The sequence below is a fragment of the Erythrolamprus reginae genome, chromosome 2 (genome assembly GCF_031021105.1).
Source record: "Erythrolamprus reginae isolate rEryReg1 chromosome 2, rEryReg1.hap1, whole genome shotgun sequence".
In the NCBI taxonomy this organism is placed as follows: Eukaryota; Metazoa; Chordata; class Lepidosauria; order Squamata; family Dipsadidae; genus Erythrolamprus; species Erythrolamprus reginae.
The window spans coordinates 243,382,749-243,399,826 of record NC_091951.1 but is presented as its reverse complement, the minus strand read 5'-3'; the positions used below and the strand labels follow the sequence as shown (position 1 = coordinate 243,399,826).

Sequence of the window (17,078 nt, the reverse complement as noted above, 5' to 3'; positions counted from 1 at the left end):
ACACTTAAGTTCTTTACAACTGCAGATTGAGGCCAGGGGTTTAAAACACAGAGGATTATATTTTGAAGGAAAAGAAACCTGGTTCTAAATTCTTACTCTGGGAACTACAGTGATATCTTGTCTTACAAACTTAATTGGTTCTGGGATGAGGTTCTTAAGGTGAAAAGTTTGTAAGACGAAACAATGTTTCCCATAGGAATCAATGGAAAAGCGATTAATGCGTGCAAGCCCAAAATTCACCCCTTTTGCCAGCCGAAGCACCCGTTTTTGTGCTGCTGGGATTCCCCTGAGGCTCCCCTCCATGGGAAACCCCACCTCCAGACTTCTGTGTTTTTGCGATGCTGCGATTTCACTGAGGCTCCCCTCGCTGGGAAACGCCACCTCTGGACTTCCGTTGCCAGCGAAGCGCCCGTTTTTGCGCTGCTGGGATTCCCCTGCAGCATCACAAAAACACGGAAGTCTGGAGGTGGTGTTTCCCATGGAGGGGAGCCTCGGGAATCCCAGCAGCGCAAAAACAGGTGATTCGCTGGCAACGGAAGTCCGGAGGCGGGGCATCCCAGTGGCGGCGGTGGGTTTGTAAGATGAAAATAGTTTGTAAGAAGAGGCAAAAAAATCTTAAACCCCGGGTTTGTATCTCGAAAAGTTTGTATGACGAGGCGTTTGTAAGATGAGGTATCACTGTACTTGATCCCTCCCCCCATATTAAAAGCAAGGAAGTGCTGTGAATGATTCTCAGTTATAATTCCCAGCACTGGGAACAAGCATGGCTAAAGGTAAGAAACTGCAAGAATGGTTGTGCAATATCAGAGAATCTTTGCAGGTAGTCCTCAACTTTGACTGAAATGGAACCTGCCCGTTATGGTCCTAAGTCAGGGTGGTGATTAAGCAAGGCATCCATGCGATTGCCATGCTGAACAACCACAACCCCTGCATTAGGCCACTGTAATTGTTAAGTGGAGTACAGGGTGCATCGGAGGGGACAGACCCTAGTGCAGTGATGGTGAATGGTTTTTTCCTCAGCTGCCAAAGGAGCATGGGCGCATGTGTGAGTGCCCGCACCCATAATTCAATGCATGAGGAGGGCGACAACAGCTTCCCCCATCTTCCAGAGGCCCTCTGGAAACCAGAAATGCCCTGTTTCCTAACTTCTAGTGGCCCCAGTAAGCTCGTGTTTCATCTTCTCCAGGCTCCAAAGGCTTCCCTGGAGCCAAGAGAGGGTAAAAATATACTCCCGCATCCCCCCGGCGGCTCTCTGGAAGCCAAAAATGCCCTCCCAGAACCTCTGTATGAGTCAGCACACAGATGCATATTGGAGCTGAGCTAGGACAACAACTCACATGCCAGCAGATATGGCTCCGCGTGCCACCTGTGGCACCCGTGCCATAGGCTCGCCATCACTGCCCTAGTGCAAACGCAGGCCTGCACTGCAGCATCCTCCTCAGGTCACACATGTCCTGCTGTGGGCCTCCCATCCCCACTGAGGCAACCTAGGCTCTGTTTCCCACCGCACTGGGTCCCCGTGGACCTGGGTCTGTGGGTTTCATATCCTCCTTCCCACCCATACCATCATGGCTAGGTCCATATACCTTTTCGGTAGCTCTCCTTCAGGAGCAGTCAATCGGAATATATTGTGGGTGGCTTCTGTAAAAATGGGGCCCACACCATGAGGCCTCTGTATTTAATAAGGAGACTGAAGAATGGCTCTGATTGGCTGGCTCTCCTCCAAGATTTCGGCGATCACCTTCAGGATGGAGAAGTATCTGATGTGCCCATCAGTCTCTCTATAGTATTCGCCCATCAATAACCGCATTCCTAGCACGGACCTAATCAGATTCGGGACACCATTGTGATGATCACTACCAGTTGGGATGATCCGGTCTGAACCAGAAGGAACCCACCCCTGAGTATTAAGGCTGCATGGAGCCGTCCCAGAAGCATTTTGGAGGGACCACAAGGAATTAAAAGGGGAACTACTTCTGAGATGGTACCATGTGGCCGTCTACGTGAGTTATTGCTAAGAATTCTAAGGACCCTGAAATTCATACATCTCAACATTGTCCAGGTTGGGAAACATTGACCTAGTATGTGGCATTTCTGTATTTTGGGCCCTTTAACAAGTCCTACTGGCAGTTCTTCTGTTTTGCTGGAAGACAAAGAGCTGGAGGCTATCAGACATTCCTGCCAAATGTGGCACCAGCTGCCTCCTGGTAATCTCCTCAGTTGGCGATGTTCCCAGTTTTCTGTACTGCGAGGTTGGTGTGTGGTTACTGTTGTGGATTGCTCCTTGATAATTTGCATCCTGGACTGTTCTACATATAGTTCTTGAAAGTAAATACAAGTAAATATGCTTTGACTGCCTCAAAGTGTAATTGGCAAAAGGATTGGCTCTAATTAGTGCTTGGGTACTGACTTGGCCTTTGTAATACAGTGTTCCCTCAATTTTCGCGGGGATGCGTTCCGATACCGTCCGCGAAAATCGAATTTCTGCAAAGTAGAGATGCGGAAGTAAATACACTATTTTTGGCTATGGACAGTATCACAAGTCTTCCCTTAACACTTGAAACCCCTAAATTACCATTTTCCATTCCCTTAGCAACCATTTAGATTATTACCATGTTTATTTATTAAAGTTTATTAAAAATATTTATTAAAGGTGGATGAAAGTTTGGCAATGACATATGATGTCATCGGGCGGGAAAAACCGTGGTATAGGGGGGGGAAATGTGAAGTATTTTTTAAAATAATATTTTTGAAAAACCGTGGTATAGACTTTTCGCAAAGTTTGAACCTGCGAAAATCAAGGAAACACTGTACTTCTGATTCAATTCTGAAAACTTCCTGCAGATGGTTTAATGACTTACGAACATATGCTACCTTTCTGCTCCTGTGTTCTCTAAAGCTACCATGTACAGTCTACACACATATACCCAACAATTTGGAGTGCCAAAATGCAGTCCTAAATTTGCGTATGGGTTATGTGTGGATGGGCTTATCCACAAGTATACTTCATATATGGTAATATTCTCTTATATACAAGGAATAAATGTGCATCTATGGCCAAGCCAACCCTCAAATTTTTAACCAAAATTCCATAAAAAAGGAGGGTGGGCTTATCCATGAATGGCACATTTAACATGACATTTTATTTTAAAAAAATTAGGGTCAGCTTTTGTATCACAACACTGATTACCCTAATTCAGGGTCCCCAAACTTGACACCTTTAAGACTTGTGGACTTCAATGTCCAGAATTCAACCAGCCAGCAAAGCATGGTATTTTATTGACTTGTATGGTTATATTAGGTGTCTATGTTTTGAACGAATTTCTGTTTCTTTCAATAAGATATCAAAAAAATATCTTCAATCAGTGTATATATTCTATGGTGAATCCACAATAATGATGAAAAGGGTGAGGGGGACAAAACATTCAGTAAACCAATAAAAATGTTTAAAGAGGAAAATTGTTTTTTGAGTAATATATTTCTCAGCTGAAATTGCAAAAGTTAGCTAGCTTAAGTGGGTCTTGAGAAATACTGAGCAGAATTTGGATAGGAAAGCTAATGGACATCTCAAGGCGAATAAGATAAACTGGAAAAGCATCTATGGCAAACTTTTTAAAATAGTTGCAACTCTGTAAAACAACGGAATTGGTTTTCAATTTCTTTTCTTTTTTTAAAATATCCTTGACAGTTTATATCCTCCTTTCTTTTTGTGTCGTGAATTGCAGTTAGGGAGCATGAGAAGTTGGAGTGACATGAGACAAGAGGTGATGTTCCTGACCAATGGGAATTCCACAAGTTCTGCCGATGTCTACCAAGCAGTATCTCGAATTGTTTGTGGCCACCCTGAGGGAGGGGGATTGCAGATCAAGTCCTTCAACTGGTATGAAGACAATAATTACAAAGCACTCTTTGGAAGCAACAGCTCTGAAGACAATGCCAAGGATTTCTATGATAACTATACGAGTAAGTAACCTGAATCCAGGAATGCCTGCAGGTGTTTTCTGTCCAGCAAATCATTAAGAGAACCATCTCTTGCCATCTCAAACCTAAGAAGCTAAAGAGTAAATAAAGGGAGGATAATTTTGTACTAACAATACCCGTATGTGCTCTCCAAGCTGGGAATGTTTTGGGCATGGGATTTATCACCCACAATTATTTTCCCCAATTTTTTTTAAAGCACCTTTCTGCAATAACTTAATGAAGGACCTGGAATCCGACCCACTTTCCAGGATTATCTGGAGAGCCCTGAAGCCTTTGCTTGTTGGAAAAGTTCTGTATACCCCTGATACGCCTGTAACAAGGACAATTATGTCAGAGGTAAGAAGCTTAGCCCTGTTTGTTGTCGTGTCCCAGCGAAGGGACTGGTTGGTATTTCTGCTGTTGAATGTTCTCAACTGAATTCCTAGCAGAATGGAAAAGTAAGAGATAGGTCAGGGCTAGAAGGAAAAAATAAAAGAAAGGGATCAGATTTTGTGATAGTGTCTCCAATTTGGAAGTTCAGCCTTTATCTTGAATTTGGAGTGAATGTTGAGACTTTATCTTGAAATGTTGTGTTTATGTGTGCATGAAGGCCGAATTGGAAAAGGCTGCAAGGCTGTACAGATAGTAATTGATGTACGATCAGAAAATTTATGTTGTAGAGCGAGATATTTGTTAAGTAGCAATAGCAATAGCATTTAGACTTATATACCACTTCATAGTGCCTTTACAGCCCTCTCTAAGCGTTTTACAGAATCAGCATCAGTCATTACTGGACTCCATAGTGTCATCCCAAACCCCCAACACTTTACCCTTAGATTATCTACGGTTGACCTATCCAGATTCCTAAGAGGTCAGTAAGGGGCGAGTACAAGTGCACTAGAGTGCCTTCTGTCCCCTGTCCTATTGCTCTCCTATATCTACTACACCTTTCTTCTATTCCTGTATCTCTTCTTATATTCTTTCATTGATATGTTCTATTACTATATCTTCTTTTCTATTCTTTCTTACTATGAGTATCTCCTCTATAAACTTCATCATGTATTTTATTATATTTACTATATATACTGTATACCCACTAAAACCCTCATTGTGTATTGGACAAAATTAATTAATTAATTAATTAATTAATTAATTGATAAAATAAAAAAATAAAATAAAAATGTCGAGGACTACCTATATCAGAAAGACTGAAATGACAGAAACTTTGTTGGTTGTGGCAGTTTTCTTTGAAATCTTTCTTTCTTAGCTGGTGGAGGTCTTAGTGGAAACAAGATTCTTCTTTGGAGCACCTGTTAATAGCTACTTTCTTTTGTTCCTTCAGGACTTAGTGTCATTTTGATGCATTGTTAGGAAAAAAGCACAGCTCCCAACCAACAGCTTAGGGAGCAACTGTGACATCAGTGATTATTGTAGCAGAAGTTAGAAAATAGGAACACCTCCGTTCATTGTTGTAATGATTATAATTTACTTCCAGTATACAGATCTTTCCAGTTTTCTTACATTTGAAGAAGATTATTATTTTTTTAATAGAATGCTGGAGAGCTGCCAGTCAGAGCAGGCCAAATTGCGCTTGATTTAGCAATAGTCCAACAGGGCAATGTAGATAGCTTTATGGAACATCTTAGTTTCAGAAGTACATGTAGTACATCTTATTCTTGTTCATTAAACAAGTTTTTGTTTAAGTTCAGTATATGTTAATTTCAGCTTATTGACTGAGGGTATCTATCCTCAGGGTCTCCAATTTTGGTTTTGTTTCCCGCATTTAAATTAGATAATTTTAAAAAATTATTATTTCCCCCCTTTTGTGGTAAATGATGTCCAGAGTCCCTCTGAATAAGTTATTGTAAAATAAATAAACAAAAGGATTGCCCAGCGCTTCATGTGCCTCTGCATTCCAGAACAGTTGTAACTTCCAAGCAGTCTTCAAGGGTAGCCCCATGTCAAGTTCATGGGTTAAACAAGATCTTTCAATCTAGGCGTGATGTTTTGGCCACTTTGTTTTTGGGAGATCAGACATGATGGACTCGTCTGCGTTGTCCCTTTCAAAGTCTTGGTGGTCAAAGGCCACACTAAATTCTATACCTGGGCAGTCTTTTCACAAAGTTGATGTCGATGTACTGTCCTAGATCAGTGTTTCCCAACCTTGGCAATTTGAAGATATCTGGACTTCAACTCCCAGAATTCCCCAGCCAGCATTCGCTGGCTGGGGAATTCTGGGAGTTGAAGTCCAAATATCTTCAAGTTGCCAAGGTTGGGGAACACTCTCCTAGACCATTCCACTCATAGAAGTTCTACTCACTTAGAAGTTAATAATGGTGATTGACTTCTAAGTGAGTTAATAAGCTCACTTATTTAAATTCCATAGCCTAAGAAGCTGTCTTTTGCTTGATGCCCACAAGATCATATGCTGCAATGTCCTGCCTGTCGGCGACTACTTCAGCTTCAACCACAACAACACAAGAGCACACAACAGATTTAAACTTAATATTAACCGCTCCAAACTTGACTGTAAAAAATATGACTTCAGTAACTGAGTTGTCGAAGCGTGGAACTCATTACCAGACTCCATAGTGTCATGCCCAAACCCCCAACACTTTACCCTTAGATTATCTACGGTTGAACTATCCAGATTCCTAAAAGGTCAGTAAGGGGCGAGTACAAGTGCACTAGTGCCTTCCGTCCCCTGTCCTATTGCTCTCCTATATCTCCTATACCTTTCTTCTATTCCTATATCTCTTCTTCTATTCTTTCATTGATATGTTCTATTACTATACCTTCTTTTCATGATCGAAACATTTAAATATATTAAAGGGTTAAATAAGGTCCAGGAGGGAAGTGTTTTTAATAGGAAAGTGAACACAAGAACAAGGGGACACAATCTGAAGTTAGTTGGGGGAAAGATCAAAAGCAACATGAGAAAATATTATTGTACTGAAAGAGTAGTAGATCCTTGGAACAAACTTCCAGCAGACGTGGTAGATAAATCCACAGTAACTGAATTTAAACATGCCTGGGATAAACATATATCCATCCTAAGATAAAATACAGAAAATAGTATAAGGGCAGACTAGATGGACCATGAGGTCTTTTTCTGCCGTCAGACTTCTATGTTTCTATTATTTCTTAGATATATTTTACTATGAGTATCTCCTCTATAACCTTCATCGTGTATTTTACTATGTGTATATAGATATATATCCACTAAAACCCTCATTGTGTATTGGACAAAATAAATAAATAAAATAAATAAATATACTGTATATTATCCCTTCTACTTGGAGTGATGGAGGCTGTTGTCCAGCACATCTGGAATATATTAGGACATTTAATTTTGAAACGTCTCCTTTCCTCTTTTTTCTTCTTCTCAGTAAAACATCATTTCTTAGGGCAACAAAACATCAGAAAGCCAATACTTTGCATTAATTGATTTTAACCCCACTCCACCCTTTTTTTTTTTTGCTGTTGTTCCAGGTCAACAAGACATTCCAAGAGCTAGGTGTCTTCCATGATCTTGGAGGCATGTGGGAAGAGATTCGACCAAAAATAAAATCTTTCATGGAAGAGAACCAGGAGATGGATCTGATTCGGGTCAGTATGCCATAACTTTTTCTTTCTCTCCGATAATAAATTTTGCAAGAGGTTTTATTGATTTTAGCCTTGCAATCCCGACAATTTGGCCTTGAGTGTTTCTGTTGCCCATGTTGGAGTAAAGTAGCTGGCTCTTTCTGCCAAACCTCCTTTGTCTGGGTCTTCCTTGCCTGTGCAAAACAATTGTATCCTGGGATAGAGAAGAAACGTGCAACGCTATATAGACAGTGCCTCTCCCTGCTGTGTTGCCATGTGTCGAATGGGGTGATTTGTTGGGCATTGGATAGATTCTGACTGGTCCATAAATCAAGCTATTCTCCATGAAAAACATCTGCCAAGGATGCTACTGCAAAATGAGGGGTATTCAAGCCTTGCTTTCTGTTACGCTGAGTGGAGCTACAACTATATTTCACTAGGGAGTATCATTACTCTGATATTACTTTCCTTTTTTTTTTTTTGCAATTCATTTTTATTTTATTTTGTTTGACTTACAAACATTTAGACATCATACAATACAACATTGAACATTTACGATTTATATATTTACAAGATTTATTTTTTACAATTCTATTTACTATACCTTTTTCTTAACTTCTACCCAGTTGTATATTTTTCCCCACACTTTGTAATAGTCCTTATTTTGTTGGTTTTGAATCTCATATGTTAATTTGCTAAATTTGGCGCAGTCTAATATTTTTTTAATCACTGTTTCTTTGTTTGGAGTCTTATCTTGTTTCCAAACTTGTGCATATGCTAATCTTGCAGCAGTAAGTAAGTGATTTATTAAGTAGTAATTTTCTTTGCTGTGTTTGCCTCTAATTATGCCTAATAAATACATTTCCGGTTTTATATCAATTTTATAGCCCAGTATTTCTTCCATCCATGTCCTAATTCGGATCCAGAATTTTTTTGCTTTGTTACATTTCCACCATATGTGGTAGTATGTTCCCACCTCTTTTTTACACTTCCAACATTTGTTACTAATATTTACAATCATTTTGGCTAGGCGCGCTGGTGCATAATGCCATCGAAAGAACATTTTATAAAGATTTTCTTTGTATGATGTTGTGATATTACTTTCCTAACTCTGTAAGGTGGGAGTGGGCAACAAGCCCAGGCCTCTCTTTTGCATTCCCCCAGCTTCCCCAACTGTAGCAGGACATTTAATTAGCTACAGGACATCGTAGCAGTAAATAATTTGAAGTTTCATTCTTTGGATATTACCAAAAGGCTTTCATTCCATTCCATTTTCATGAGCATTTCTGACATGTATTGGAAACACTGTGTTTTCCTAATGGCCAGACTGCCAGACATTGATTTGGGATTTTAGCTTCATACGTCTTCCTTGTGTGAAGCTTTCTGGGAAAAGAGAGAGAGAGAGAGAGAGAGAGAGAAAAACCCTCTTTGGTGTTTCTAAAAGACGTATGTTTCACTGATCAAAGTACTTTTCCCCAAGGGCCTAAGAGTTTACCTAAAACAGATGGACAATGTAATGGTTTTATTTAATTGTGACACTGCTGGCTCCAAACAAGATGCTCAAATGCACAGTCCCAAAAGACCCGGGAAGTGCCAAGTTGTCAAGTTTTTCCTGGCTGATGTTAGAGCTAGAAACCTTGCAGGCAGAGAGTCAAGGACATAGTGTAAGATACAAGCCCTATTTATAGTCAAGGGAAGGGTTAGTTTTTGTGTTCTTTCTGGCCGCCTGTGTTGATGTAATGGGGTGAGAGCTTCACACCATATGGGAGGAAAGAGCAGTTGCCGTCTGCGCGCTGAATTTTAACTAAATAGTCTTGGCTTGAATCGAACCTTAACACTGGTTGAGTGTTAAGACAAGGCTGAAGAAAAAGATATGCACATAGACCAGCGGTCCCCAAACTACGGCCCGCGGGCCACATGCGGCCCACTGAGGCCATTTATCCGGCCTGCCAGTGAATGGCAAGAGCACAGGGAAAAGAGAGAGGGAAAGAAAGAAAAGGGAAAGAGAGGGAGGGAAGGAGGAGAGGAATGAATGAATGAATGAATGAAGGAAGGAAGGAAGGAAGGAAGGAAGAAATGAATGGAGGGACAGAGGAAGGAATGACTGTTTTGGGGTGGTGGTAATTTTTAAAAAAATTTCTCTCAACATACATTCAAACAACACAGTGTACCATCTAATTTTCCATTAATAAAATGCAGTATTTTGTTAGTAACTAATATCAATCATCAAAAAAGTTGCAAAAGTTTTTTTTCCTAATTTTGTCATCCAGTTACATTCATTTTCTTTTAATTAAATTCCCTCCTTAATGTTCCTTCAAAAAGTGCAACACCAATTAAATTTCTAACTTATTAACCATTATGCCAAAGTGCTTCCTTCTTTCTTTATACATTTTTCATAAGCCAAGAAAACCTTGTATAGGCAATGAGATGTCAACAAAAGAAAATTAAAAACAAAACATAAACATATACGAATTTCAGACCTTCTCCCCCCTCTAAATAGTACGTTCCCATTTTGTTTTTTACTTTAAAATAAGGTATGTGCAGTGTGCATAGGGATTTGTTCATAGTTTTTTTTTAATAGTCCGGCCCTCCAACAGTCCGAGGGACAGTGAAGTGGCTCCCTGTGTAAAAAGTTTGGGGACCCCTGACATAGACTGTTTAAAAAAAAAGGGGTGAGAGGGATCCAGGCACGTGAGTAGAACAATGTGCTATTGGCAAAATTTGGACAGCATTTTTCCAGGAAACCTCTCTCTGGCTGCCTCTTTCCAGAGAATTGGCAGTGACAAAAAAGCCAGTTGGGGAATTGTGATAGAAGTTTAGGTTGCAGCATCCTCTGACACAACAGGATGTGGCTTTAGAGTGTAACGGGAACACAAACTGCACATAAAGGTATGGTTTGGACACAATGCAGGCCAGTTTTTTCCCCTCTTCTCCTCACTGGATATTGTCTGTTGTTTATATCTTCCTTCTGCTCAGCTTGACAGCAGAGACAAATGGGCATCAGCACATGTTGTGGCTCCTCACACATTTAACTGGGGGAGGGAGATGAAGTCCTCTCTCTGAGGAGTCAGCTGTGCAGTCTGTAGTAAAACAAAAGGCTTTAATCCAAGTCGCCTGATTTTTTTTTTAAGGGATGATCATTAAACGCATGAATCACTTAACAAATGAAGACAAAGGAGCCATAAAATATAATATACAAGAAATCAAATAAGACTCAGAACAAAACCTAGAACAGAGGGGGGGAAAATCACCTAGTCACGGAAAGCTGCAATCGCATAACATAGAAAAGGAAAGCACTCCTAAATCGCAAAAATAGATACATATTTGAATGGATGCCATCTAGCTAATGGGAAGCTTTTAAGAATGGAAAGAGTGGGCTGTAATTGTAAATGGTATATTGATGAAATGACATCCTGGCTCACAAAATGAACAAATTCTGAAATATCAGCATATGTCTGTATTGTCCCATATGGCATTATCTGGAAGTTATTTCATCAAGAAGTAGCTGCAATGAAAACTTGCATTCTAACCATAGTTCCCTCTAAGCTGAGCAGTGAGCAATCGCTCACTTAAAAATCATCATCAACTCAGAGTTTTCCAAACCTGCCCAGAAGCCGAGAGGGAAAGAGTGAGAGGGAAGGAGAGAGAGAGGAAGAGAGGAAGAGAGAGAAACAGATAGAAAAAAGAGAGGAAGGAAAAGAGAAAGAAAAAGAATGGGAGTAAGGAAGAGAGAAAGAAAATCAAAATCTAGTTTGAAACTAGCTCAACTATTTAAGTGGCATTTTGATATTGATAGAGTTGCCCTATTATGAGCTCACTGTTATAAACACACAGTACAGTATTTTATTTTGAAATTCTCTGAGGCAAAACAGGGTGGATTTTTTATTTGTTTGTTTGTTTATTTGTTTATTTATTTATTATTTCTGTGCCGCCCAGTCCCAAAGGGACTGCCGCTCAGACACTATACTTTTCCGCCCCCCCCCCCAAAAAAAATTAGAGGGAACACTGATTCTAACCTAAGGAATTGTCATTTATTTATTAAAGTTATATGCTACCCATTTCACTGTTGCGGCAACTCTAAATTTTGCTGATTCATAATTTATATGCTCCTATCTTTGTATGAGACTTGTATGTATGTATCCATGTATTATATAAACAGAGATGGCAGATCTATAAAGACAATTTTGATCCAACAGAACCTGCTTAGAACCAATCAATCAGAATAGATCTGGAAAGGGACCTTGGAGGCCCTCTAGTCCAACCCCTGCTCAAGCAGGAGACCTTGCACCGTTTCAGACAAGTGTCTATTCAGACTGTTCATAAAAACCTCCAATGATGAAGCACTTACAACTTCTGGTGGCAAGCTGTTCCACTGGTTAATTGTCCTCACTGTTAGGAAGTTTCTCCTCAATTCCAGGTTGCTTCTCTCCTTGATTAGTTTTTATCCATTCTTTCTTGTCCTGCCCTCTGGTGCCTTGGAAACTAAATTGACCCCCCTCTTCTTTGTAGTAGCCTCTCAAATACTGGAATACTGCTATCATATCCTCCTTAGTCCTTCTTTTCTCTAGACTAGCCAACCCAACCCAAATCATGTGACCATTCTTCAATGTTTCAATCTCCAGGCCTTTAATTGTCTTAGTTTCTCTTCTCTACAATTTTTCCAAAGTCTCAACATCTTTTTTGTAATGTGGTAACCAAAACTGAATGCAGTGTCCCAGGTGTGGCCTTACTAAGACTCTATAAATTGGTACTAATACTTCATGTGATTTTGATCTTAGGCCTCTGTTTAATCAATCAAAGATTGTATTAGCTTTTTTGGCTGCTACCACACACTGCTGGCTCATATTTAAGTAATTGTCCACTAGGACTTACTGTTTTTGAGCCAGGTTTCATCTAATCTGTACTTGCACCTTTGGTTTTTCCTGCTTAAGTGTAAAACCTTGCTTTTCTTCATGTTAAATTTCATGTTGTTGGATAGAGTCATTGTTCAAGTCTGTCAAGATCTTTTGGGATACTAAGCTTGTCTTCAGGTGTGTTGGCTATTCCTAAGAGCTTAGCGTTATCTGCAAATTTGATGAGTTCCCCTTCTATTCCCCCATCTAAGTCATTTATGAAGATACTGAGTCTAGGATGGAACCTTATGTTACCCCAGTGCTTACTTCCCTCCGTGTAGGTGTTGTACCATTAAGGATGACTCATTGAATATGCTTTGTCAGCTGGTTACAAATCCATGTGGTGGTGATGCTGTCTATCCCACATTTCTCTAACTTATCAAGAAATACCGTAGGTTGCGGTCTACTGTGTCGAATGCCTTGCTGAGGTTTATTATGTCCACAGCTTTTTGCTAGTCTATTAAGTTAGTCACTTTGTCAAAGAATGAAATAAGGTCGATTTGGCATGATCTGTTTTTAACAAACTCACGCTGGGTTTTAGTTATTAAAAAAAACCCTACTTGGAATACTTTTCTTTATTTCTTGTTCACTTTTTTATTGCTGTTCCCTATTCTTCTTATCTTCAGTGCAAAATCTGTATGGATTTTTTTGTTGAAAACTTAGGTTCTTGGTTCTGCCTGCTTCCCCTTCCTGCATCGTGTGACTTTGATTTTAGTTTCTAGATTCAAGACTGGGACATAGTTGTTGGTCTTTGCTTGTCACTTCATGTTCTGGACCCAGTTGTCACCATTGAAATTATCAGGGCAAAGTATGTAAAATCTATGCTGCTTTCTAATATCTTCAGGACAACCAGGTCAATGTGACCTGCTTTTGGGGGGTTTTCTCAACTAGAATACATTTAATCAGTGGCAGAATCACACTGCTTTTCCTTTGTTTGCTGGCAGCCACTCTTTTCTAGCAGTTGCTATCACTATTAGATATTTTTTGCTCCTTACCTTAAAAAATAAAATAGGCTATTTAACTTACAAAGACCTTCCCAGTTTGCTTGTTTTTCACTTGAAATCCCTGCTAGATACCACTAGCTTTGAAAAAGGATAATTTCACAAAGGAATGAAGGGTAAAGTTGAGGAACCCAGAAGGGAGAAATAAAAAGGTCCCAAATACTCAATGGCCTTTGTGTCGACATTAGGAGGCTTCTGCAAATGCTATATAATCAATTTGCCTTCTAATTCAACTTTTGAGTGTCCTGGGCTATAGAACCCTAAAATAAAAAGCAAGAAAAGGAAAAAAAACAGGAAATGGAACTGCATTTATTAATTTAAATTTAAATTTAAATTTAAATTTAAATTTAAATTTAAATTTAATTTAATTTAATTTAATTTAATTTAATTTAATTTAATTTAATTTAATTTAATTTAATTTAATTTAATTTAATTTAATTTAATTTAATTTAATTTAATTTAATTTAATTTAATTTAATTTAATTTAATTTAATTTAATTTAATTTAATTTAATTTAATTTAATTTAATTTAATTTAATTTAATTTATTAGATTTGTATGCCGCCCCTCTCCGCAGACTCGGGCGGCTCACAACAGTGATAAAAACAGTATACAATGACAAATCTAATATTAAACGTCTATAATAATAAATCTAACATTAAAAGTCTAAAACCCCCATTGTTTAAAAATCATACATACAACATACCATACATAAAACTACATAGGCAAGGGAAGATATCTCAGTTCCCCCATGCCCTGACCACAACAATACCAACCCCCCCCCCCCCAACTTATGACTGACTGCTTAGCAACCATTTCAAGTTACAACAGAGACTCTCCCCCTGGGCTACTTGTGACCTGGATTTAAAATTCTGATGGACAAACGCCCCCCTCCATGCAGTCATGTGACCACACTTGGATATTCAGCAACCAGCCTGCATTTACAGCCATCTGCAGCATCCCACGGTCACACAATTGCAATTTGTGACGTTTTTGGTTTATTTATATGCTCCTGGCAAGAAGCCTGTTGCAGTCAAATCCATGTAACAACCATGGCATTTGCTTAACAACCACCACAAAAAGGTTGTAAAATTGAGTGCGGTCACTTGCTGACACATGACTTACCACTGTAATTCTGGGCTCATTTATGGCTATAAGTTTAGGAGCATTTGGAACATGGTGTAAAAGCGAGATAGTAGGTACAGTGGCCGTGCAAAAGAGGTTATAGTTCGGAGTGAGGAAGGCAGGCAAGCCTATCTTAGGCTACATCCCATGAGGATAGCTCCATTTGATATCAAGACACTTCGGATTTTATTCTGCCAGCATGGAATCTCAAATTGACAGTGGTGTTTTTTGCTGGCGCTTGAAACCAGTCCTGGAGAAATTGAGTTGTAATTTTGTACCCAGTGAAGGACTGCAAAAATGTTTACTACCAGACTATGGGCATGGCTTATTTTGTGGGTGTGACTTGCCGGCCATGTGACCAGGTGGGAGTGGCTTGACAATCATGTGACCAGGGGGTGGCTTAAAGGTCATGTGACTGGCATAAAGGTGCCCAACTTGACGTCACTCACGTCAAGGGTTTGGGTTAGGGTGCCTGGCCCCTCCTCGACTCAAAGAGATACAATTTCCCTATCTATTTACTATTACTAAACATCCAAAATATACTATTTAATTCTATGTATATATGCCATATGTGTACATACATATTATATACAGGCACACAAAAATATATATTATCTACTATATAAACTGTATGTGTATATATACACACATACACACAGCTCTTCTAAAATTATATACCTCATTTACTGCGATAGGAAAAACATACTCAGAGCCCAGAAGGGAAAAAAAGAAAAAAAATTCAATTTTTTTCCTACCGGTTCTGCATACCTGACCAAAATGTTTCTACCGGTTCTGTATACCTAACCGTACCCATAGGAGCCCATCACTGCTGTTACCTAAGGATTGAGTAGGACTAGTTTATAACTAAAGATGGAAGAACTGCTCCATGAATATCCTTAGTCGGCCTTCTCCGGGTCCCTTCAACTAAACAATGTCGGTTGGCGGGCCCCAGGGGAGGAGCCTTCTCTGTGGCGGCCCCGACTCTCTGGAACCAGCTCCCCCCAAGATTAGAACTGCCCCTACCCTCCTTGCCTTTTGTAAACTCCTCAAAACCCACCTTTGTTGTCAGGCATGGGAGAATTGAGATATCTCCCCCGGGCCTATATAATTTATGTATGGTATGTTTGTAGGTATGTCTGCTTAAAAACGGGGTTTTCTTAACTACTTTAAATTTTAAATTATTAGATTTGTTATGAATTGTTTTATTATGTTGTGAGCCGCCCCGAGTCTACGGAAAGGGGCGGCATACAAATCTAATAAATAAATAAATAAATAAATAAATAAATAAATAAATAAATAAATAAATACATACATACATACATACATACATACATACATACATACATACATACATACATACACAAGGATTGAAATGGCCATTCTGCAGCCTGAGCTTTTAGAAAGAGAAAGAAAGAAAAAAACATTGACCCATTTTGGTCATACAAATGGAAACAATTTCTTCTCTCCCACCCTCTTTTTCTGACTTCAGAGATGTTTGTTTACTTTGTTCAATGAGCTGGTTTTATGGAGATCTGATACGAGGCTGCCACCTAGTGGATCCAGCATCGAAAACGTTCACTGATGAGACTGTGACAAAAAACACTGGTTTTTATCTCAGTCCATAAGTGTACAAAGTTCCTGTGATTCGTAAGGGGTCCTGTGAAGACAGACTCCTATTAAATCTACCTTTGAGAAACTGCCAGGACAATAAAAAGTCTTTTTGCATTTGAAGTTGCCTAATGAAGAAGAAAAAAGGCAAAGGTCACGAATACTGCATTTATAAGGCAGTTAAAACCAAAGGATGTGTATTTGCTCTCCCGCCTTTTTGAAACCACGTACCATTTTAGCCCTATAACTGTCACAACAGCTAAGCCTACGCAGAGACTAGTGGTGGAAGTGAAGTCTCTCCAAGATATAGAGATATTCAACTCTCCAGCATACAGAGATTCTTCCTTCTTCTCTCAATACCTCCTGCTTTGTTCCAAACATGACTGTAGAAAATATGACTTTAACAAGAGAGTGGTTAATGCCTGGAACTCACTACCTGACTCCAGTGTTCCCTCTAATTTTTTTTTCGGGGGGTGGGCGGAAAAGTATAGTGTCTGAGCGGCAGAAATAATAAATAAATAAATAAATAAATAAACAAACAAACAAACAAACAAACAAAAATACCCACCCTGTTTTGCCTCAGAGAATTTCAAAATAAAATACTGTACTGTGTGTCTATAACAGTGAGCTCACAATAGGGCAACTCTATCAATATCAAAATGCCACTTAAATAGTTGAGCTAGTTTCAAACTAGATTTTGATTTTCTTTCTCTCTTCCTTACTCCCATTCTTTTTCTTTCTCTTTTCCTTCCTCTCTTTTTTCTATCTGTTTCTCTCTCTTCCTCTCTTCCTCTCTCTCTCCTTCCCTCTCACTCTTTCCCTCTCGGCTTCTGGGCAGGTTTGGAAAACTCTGAGTTAATGATGATTTTTAAGTGAGCGATTGCTCACTGTTCAGCTTAGAGGAACTA

At 39.3% G+C, this 17,078-nt stretch overlaps 1 protein-coding gene across 2 annotated transcripts in view; it reads left to right on the top strand.

The window, feature by feature from the left end:
* The window catches only part of ABCA1 (ATP binding cassette subfamily A member 1), a 167,428-nt gene that overhangs the window by 87,137 nt on the left and 63,213 nt on the right, over window positions 1–17,078 (top strand). The window contains exons 9-11 of one of the 2 annotated variants that reach the window (XM_070742367.1): window positions 3,726–3,963; window positions 4,178–4,317; window positions 7,453–7,569. In XM_070742367.1, coding sequence (XP_070598468.1) covers window positions 3,726–3,963; window positions 4,178–4,317; window positions 7,453–7,569 — 495 coding nt within the window. The remainder of the gene's footprint in view (window positions 1–3,725; window positions 3,964–4,177; window positions 4,318–7,452; window positions 7,570–17,078) is intronic. The other variant, XM_070742368.1, reaches the window with a different exon arrangement.